The sequence below is a fragment of the Oncorhynchus mykiss genome, chromosome 9 (genome assembly GCF_057628025.1).
Source record: "Oncorhynchus mykiss isolate SJ-2025 chromosome 9, ASM5762802v1, whole genome shotgun sequence".
In the NCBI taxonomy this organism is placed as follows: Eukaryota; Metazoa; Chordata; class Actinopteri; order Salmoniformes; family Salmonidae; genus Oncorhynchus; species Oncorhynchus mykiss.
This window is the reverse complement of record NC_143030.1, coordinates 74,684,899-74,692,398: the sequence shown is the minus strand read 5'-3', so window position 1 is coordinate 74,692,398 and position 7,500 is coordinate 74,684,899. Positions and strand designations below refer to the sequence as shown.

The 7,500-nt window shown below is 40.2% G+C and overlaps 1 protein-coding gene across 5 annotated transcripts in view; it reads right to left on the bottom strand.

Moving 5' to 3' along the window:
* Positions 1 to 2,452: 2,452 nt before the first annotated feature.
* Positions 2,453 to 7,500, bottom strand: part of LOC110531259 (protein kinase C zeta type) — a 158,084-nt gene continuing 153,036 nt past the window's right edge. For all 5 annotated transcript variants that reach the window (XM_036988861.2, XM_090185395.1, XM_036988859.2 and 2 more), the window contains exon 15: positions 2,453 to 5,743. In XM_036988861.2, the coding sequence (XP_036844756.2) occupies positions 5,656 to 5,743 (88 nt within the window). In that variant the 3' untranslated portion in view covers positions 2,453 to 5,655. The remainder of the gene's footprint in view (positions 5,744 to 7,500) is intronic.

The window sequence follows — 7,500 nt, the reverse complement described above, 5'->3', positions numbered from 1 at the left end:
TGTGGATAAATACTGTTTTGTTAAGACACTCAGAGCAGACTGTGGATAAATACTGTGTTGTTAAGACACTCAGAGCAGACTGTGGATAAATACAGTTTTGTTAAGACACTCAGAGCAGACTGTGGATAAATACTGTTTTGTTAAGACACTCAGAGCAGACTGTGGATAAATACTGTTTTGTTAAGACACTCAGAGCAGACTGTGGATAAATACTGTTTTGTTAAGACACTCAGAGCAGACTGTGGATAAATACTGTTTTGTTAAGACACTCCAGGACCCGGACTTGCCCAGAGCAGACTGTGGATAAATACTGTGTTGTTAAGACACTCAGAGCAGACTGTGGATAAATACTGTTTTGTTAAGACACTCAGAGCAGACTGTGGATAAATACTGTGTTGTTAAGACACTCAGAGCAGACTGTGGATAAATACTGTTTTGTTAAGACACTCAGAGCAGACTGTGGATAAATACTGTTTTGTTAAGACACTCAGAGCAGACTGTGGATAAATACTGTGTTGTTAAGACACTCAGAGCAGACTGTGGATAAATACTGTGTTGTTAAGACACTCAGAGCAGACTGTGGATAAATACTGTTTTGTTAAGACACTCAGAGCAGACTGTGGATAAATACTGTTTTGTTAAGACACTCAGAGCAGACTGTGGATAAATACTGTTTTGTTAAGACACTCAGAGCAGACTGTGGATAAATACTGTTTTGTTAAGACACTCCAGGACCCGGACTTGCCCAGAGCAGACTGTGGATAAATACTGTGTTGTTAAGACACTCAGAGCAGACTGTGGATAAATACTGTTTTGTTAAGACACTCAGAGCAGACTGTGGATAAATACTGTGTTGTTAAGACACTCAGAGCAGACTGTGGATAAATACTGTTTTGTTAAGACACTCAGAGCAGACTGTGGATAAATACTGTTTTGTTAAGACACTCAGAGCAGACTGTGGATAAATACTGTGTTGTTAAGACACTCAGAGCAGACTGTGGATAAATACTGTGTTGTTAAGACACTCAGAGCAGACTGTGGATAAATACTGTGTTGTTAAGACACTCAGAGCAGACTGTGGATAAATACTGTTTTGTTAAGACACTCCAGGACCCGGACTTGCCCAGAGCAGACTGTGGATAAATACTGTTTTCTACTTTGTAGAACTACTTCTGTTTGTAAAATACTAAAGATGTAAAATGCATTTTTTTCCAAAGAAAATGTTATCTAGAATAAAAGCTTTACAACATATCAACAATTCCCTCTGGGCTGGAGAATATATCTAAAGGATAAACACACAACGCGCTTCTGAAGCTGAGACAAATTAGTTGGCGTGTGGGAAGAGTCTGACTATCGAAAAAATGTCAGTTAAAGACAAGTACACTATTTAGACCCAATCATCAGCTCTTCAAAGTAAGTTTCTAAATATAGTCCAGTTTCTAACATTCACTATGAAATTAGCTTTTAAATTATTGATGTTTGTCCATTTTAAAGCAATTCAAATTCATAAAAATGTTTATGATGGTAATATGATAAACTAAAGAAAATATACATTTATCAAAAAAATATGTGTTTACTTTTTGAAAATACAAAAATGTAATGGACCAAAATACCAACAATTCTCAAAACTGAAATGGTAGATGTGCTGTGGTGCCTGGCTTTAAAATACATGGTATGAAACATACACTGAGAACAACTGCTCTTTCCATACCAGACTGACCAGGTGAATCCAGGTGAAAGCTATGATCCCTTATTGATGTCACTTCAATCAGTGTAGATGAAGGGGAGGAGTCAGGTAAAAAAAAAATATTTTTTAAGCCATGAGACAATGGATGGGCATGGATTGTGTATGTGTGCCATTCAGAGGGTGAATGGGCAAGACAAAATATTTTAGTGTCTTTGAACAGGGTAGTAGGTGCCAGGCGCACCGGTTTGTGTCAAGAACTGCAACACTGCTGGGTTTTTCACTCTCAACAGTTTCTCATGTGTATAAAGAATGGTCCACCACCCAAAGGACATCCAGCCAACTTGACACAACTGTGGGAAGCATTGGAGTCAACATGAGCCAGCAACCCTGTGGAACGCATTCGACGCCTTGTAGAGTCCATGCCTCACCAAACTGAAGCTGTTCTGAGGGCAGGAGGGTGGTGCAACTCAGTATCAGGAAGCCGTTTTCATTTAGTATACATTTCCCAAACAAAATCTTGAGATAGAAATGGTTGAACAATTTTCTATGGGCTACAACATTTAACACACAAGAAAACAGTTTGCCAATAATTATGAATTAAATTATAAATGTGCATTTCAAAAGTATTGATTCTTTAAAACTAGCGACCAGACATCTAAGGGTTTCCCATAACATCGCAGTGTTACTTCCAAAGAAACTGCAGTGACAAATATTGAGCATCAAATGCTTTCCTCATGTGGCTGCAGAGAACAAAAACGAGATCAGTTCACGGAAAAACATTTTTGTTTTTAATAATTACAGATATTTACAGAGATGCGTTAAAGCAGAATTAAGCACATCCAACCAGCAAATATGTTTTAAAACACACAAAAAATCATGTACTAAGTAACATTTTTTACACATACTCTTTAAGGGAATCTCAATTGTGTTGGGAGGAACCGCCGGTCTTCTGCTCTAATGCATTTTGAGGAGACGAGAGGAGACGAGAATAGAGGATGTGAGGAATCAAAGAAAAAACAATTGAGATTCCAACCTTTCATTTCTCTTTTTTCTGGTTTAAAATGGCCGCTGCTTAAGCGTTAGCAACAATTACAGGAGCTACCGCTTCAGTTAATCCGTTGGTCTCTCACGAGACAGTGTCATGTGAATGTTTTCCTTTTGAGTTCAACATAAAACACAGTTCATAAATAAAACTAAATGGTGACACTGATGTGAAAAGTAAAAGGGCTTTGAAAAAGTGGAATCTCCCCTTACGTAGATGAAGAGAATGCTTGCTTGTTGAACAGTGTGTGTGTGTGTGTGTGTGTGTGTGTGTGTGTGTGTGTGTGTGTGTGTGTGTGTTTTCTCGAGTATGCGACTAATCTGTGGATATGCCACAGCTTCATTAATCTCGCCCCTATTCACTGATTACAGGTCAGTTGTAGTGCAGGTCAGCATGTGCACCTTAACAATGTCTTCCCCCACCACCATGTCCTCAACTATTATAATCAATGTAGCCTTCTGCTGTGCAGTCAAAGTCCAAATCACCAGCCTGCCAGTCACTGACATCCAACACAGTTGGTCACATTGTGAACCAGTGTATGCAGATAATAAGTTAAAAGGTTCAATCATTCAGGAGTGATGTAGCCCTGTACTGTATTTAACCATATATAACCATGCTTTCATCAGAACCTGGCTACTGTGCTCCACAACGTTCATTTTAAAGATGCAACCATTCGAATGGCATAAGACATGGGGCCTCATTTATAAAATGAGTTGTTAAACAACATTTGAGCGTTCGATCAGTTCTCAGCACAATTTAGAACGAGTTCCCCATTAAAACGCACTTCACTCACAATCTACGGCAATCAACTAACTTACATCTTTATGCTGTTTATGGCAACGTACTATGGCAACTTGTCATGGCAACTTGCCATGGCAACTTACCATGGCAACTTACCATGACAACGTACTATGGCAACTTACCATGGCAACTTACCATGGCAACTTACCATGGCAACGTACTATGGCAACTTGCCATGGCAACTTACCATGGCAACTTACCATGGCAACTTACCACGGCAACATACTATGGCAACTTACCATGGCAACTTGGAATTGTTAAGATGTTCTAAGTGACATACCGTAGCCCAGAGGAGGACTATTCATTATCGTTCAGAATTCTGTTCACCCACAGACGATAGTTTGTGTTGTGATGATCAAGCTCAAGGTGATCATCAAGCTGAAGGTTGTTAAATCTTTAACTCTTAAAACATTGGCATAGTCTACATTTTAGTGTATGAACAATTAACGAAAACAAATCAGTGCATGAAAACTTTTTAGAATTGAGGACCTGTGGTCTTTATGAATGATGTGTTCCAATGGCTTTCTTCACCAACAGACCAACCCACCAGGCAGCTGAAGGGAACTGACCAACCCCCCAGGCAGCTGAAGGGAACTGACCAACCACCCAGGCAGCTGAAGGGAACTGACCAACCTACCAGGCAGCTGAAGGGAACTGACCAACCACCCAGGCAGCTGAAGGGAACTGACCAACCTACCAGGCAGCTGAAGGGAACTGACCAACCCCCCAGGCAGCTGAAGGGAACTGACCAACCACCCAGGCAGCTGAAGGGAACAGACCAACCCACCAGGCAGCTGAAGGGAACTGACCAACCCACCAGGCAGCTGAAGGGAACTGACCAACCCACCAGGCAGCTGAAGGGAACTGACCAACCACCCAGGCAGCTGAAGGGAACTGACCACCCACCCAGGCAGCTGAAGGGAACTGACCAACCACCCAGGCAGCTGAAGGGAACTGACCAACCACCCAGGCAGCTGAAGGGAACTGACCACCCACCCAGGCAGCTGAAGGGAACTGACCAACCACCCAGACAGCTGTAGGGAACTGACCAACCACCCAGGCAGCTGAAGGGAACTGACCACCCAGCCAGGCAGCTGAAGGGAACTGACCAACCCCCCAGGCAGCTGAAGGGAACTGACCAATCCCCCAGGCAGCTGAAGGGAACTGACCAACCCCCCAGGCAGCTGAAGGGAACTGACCAACCCACCAGGCAGCTGAAGGGAACTGACCAACCACCCAGACAGCTGAAGGGAACTGACCAATCCCCCAGGCAGCTGAAGGGAACTGACCAACCACCCAGACAGCTGAAGGGAACTGACCAACCCACCAGGCAGCTGAAGGGAATTGGAAACAATCGCTGAGTGCAATCAGAAACATGATGTAGATTAGATCTTTGAGGCACTTCTTAAATTAAAAAAAAATTTGGGAAAAAAAACGGATTCGTTCATGAAAATCAAACTGGCTAAAGAAAATAAACAAAGTCCATGGTCATGAATAAAACGAACCACTTTGAATCAATAGAAAGGCAGCATTGATTTGGAGTTGCTACCTACAGTAGAATACACAAGAATAACTTCTAGCATAATTTTTTTCCTTCATCATTGTACATTCTTGTTTTGCTCGAGGCAGCGGAGCTTCCTACAACATAAATTCAAGTTCTGAGTCGTAGAACCTTCATATTCCACCGGGGGGGATGTAAAAATCGGTTCTACAATGGCAGGCACAGAATTAAGTTGCTTTCTGCCGTGCTGCTGACACAGAAATTGAAACAATCAAAACCGCGAAGCCAAAAAAACAGGAAGACAATCAACAACTGAGTTTTGAGAATGTTCCTGTGTATTTTGTTGTGTTGACCACCTCCAAAGAGTTTTTCCCCGGTGACAAAATAATGCAATCCATTGTGGGAGATCCACGACTAAAGAAAAAAGGCTCCTTTTTTGCATTTGTGTCCTCGAGCCTCGTCCCTCGTGCAAAGCCCAGAATTTCTTGTCCTCCCTTTGTTCTCCCTCCATCCCACTCCTCCTCGCCAGAGGGAGTTGTTCATTGATTTGGCTGAGAGAGCGGTGGGGGTGGACGGGGCAGTAGACAGACACAGGTGGGAGAAGAAAAGGAGGTTTCCTCCCCCTCATACAGACTCCTCCGTGGATAGCAGCAGGGGGTTGATGTATTCAAATCCCTCAAACTCAGACTGGTCTATTCTCTTGATGATGTCCCTGGGAGAGGGAGAGAGGGAAAAGCAGAGAGAAAAATTAAGAAAAGGTCATTTTACTCTGAACAAATTACAAACACTACAATGTGCTACCTCAGCCTGATCACTGACACTTTACGCTTTCAAAACATTTTTTGTACAAGGAAGTTATACGTAGTGAGGTATATTATACGTAGTGAGGTATATTATACGTAGAGAGGTATATTATATGTAGTGAGGTATATTATACGTAGAGAGGTATATTATACGTAGTGAGGTATATTATACGTAGTGAGGTATATTATACGTAGAGAGGTATATTATACGTAGTGAGTTATATTATACGTAGAGAGGTATATTATACGTAGAGAGGTATATTATACGTAGAGAGGTATATTATACGTAGTGAGGTATATTATACGTAGAGAGGTATATTATACGTAGAGAGGTATATTATACGTAGTGAGGTATATTATACGTGAAGGGGTATATTATACGTAGTGAGGTATATTATACGTAGTGAGGTATATTATACGTAGTGAGGTATAGTATACGTAGTGAGGTATATTATACGTAGTGAGGTATATTTTTCGTAGAGAGGTATATTATACGTAGTGAGGTATATTTTTCGTAGTGAGGTATATTATACGTAGAGAGGAATATTATACGTAGAGAGGTATATTATACGTAGAGAGGTATATTATACGTAGTGAGGTATATTATACGTGAAGGGGTATATTATACGTAGTGAGGTATATTATACGTAGTGAGGTATATTATACGTAGTGAGGTATATTATACGTAGAGAGGTATATTATACGTAGAGAGGTATATTATACGTAGTGAGGTATATTACACGTGAAGGGGTATATTATACGTAGTGAGGTATATTATACGTAGAGAGGTATATTATACGTAGAGAGGTATATTATACGTAGAGAGGTATATTATACGTAGTGAGGTATATTATACGTAGTGAGGTATATTATACGTAGAGAGATATATTATACGTAGTGAGGTATATTATACGTAGAGAGGTATATTATACGTAGAGAGGTATATTATACGTAGAGAGGTATATTATACGTAGTGAGGTATATTATATGTAGAGAGGTATATTATACGTAGTGAGGTATATTATACGTAGTGAGGTATATTATACGTAGAGAGGTATATTATACGTAGAGAGGTATATTATACGTAGAGAGGTATATTATACGTAGAGAGGTATATTATACGTAGTGAGGTATATTATACGTAGAGAGGTATATTATACGTAGTGAGGTATATTATACGTAGAGAGGTATATTATACGTAGAGAGGTATATTATACGTAGTGAGGTATATTATATGTAGTGAGGTATATTATACGTAGAGAGGTATATTATACGTAGAGAGGTATATTATACGTAGAGAGGTATATTATACGTAGAGAGGTATATTATACGTAGTGAGGTATATTATACGTAGTGAGGTATATTATACGTAGAGAGGTATATTATACGTAAAGAGGTATATTATACGTAGTGAGGTATATTATACGTAGAGAGGTATATTATACGTAGAGAGGTATATTATACGTAGAGAGGTATATTATACGTAGTGAGGTATATTATATGTAGAGAGGTATATTATACGTAGTGAGGTATATTATACGTAGTGAGGTATATTATACGTAGTGAGGTGTGCTGCTTTAAAGGGTGTGGACATGCCAGTGTAGAACTTCATCAGTCACCTTACCTCTCCTATACACAGGGAATATATGGCAGTCGGAGGACAATA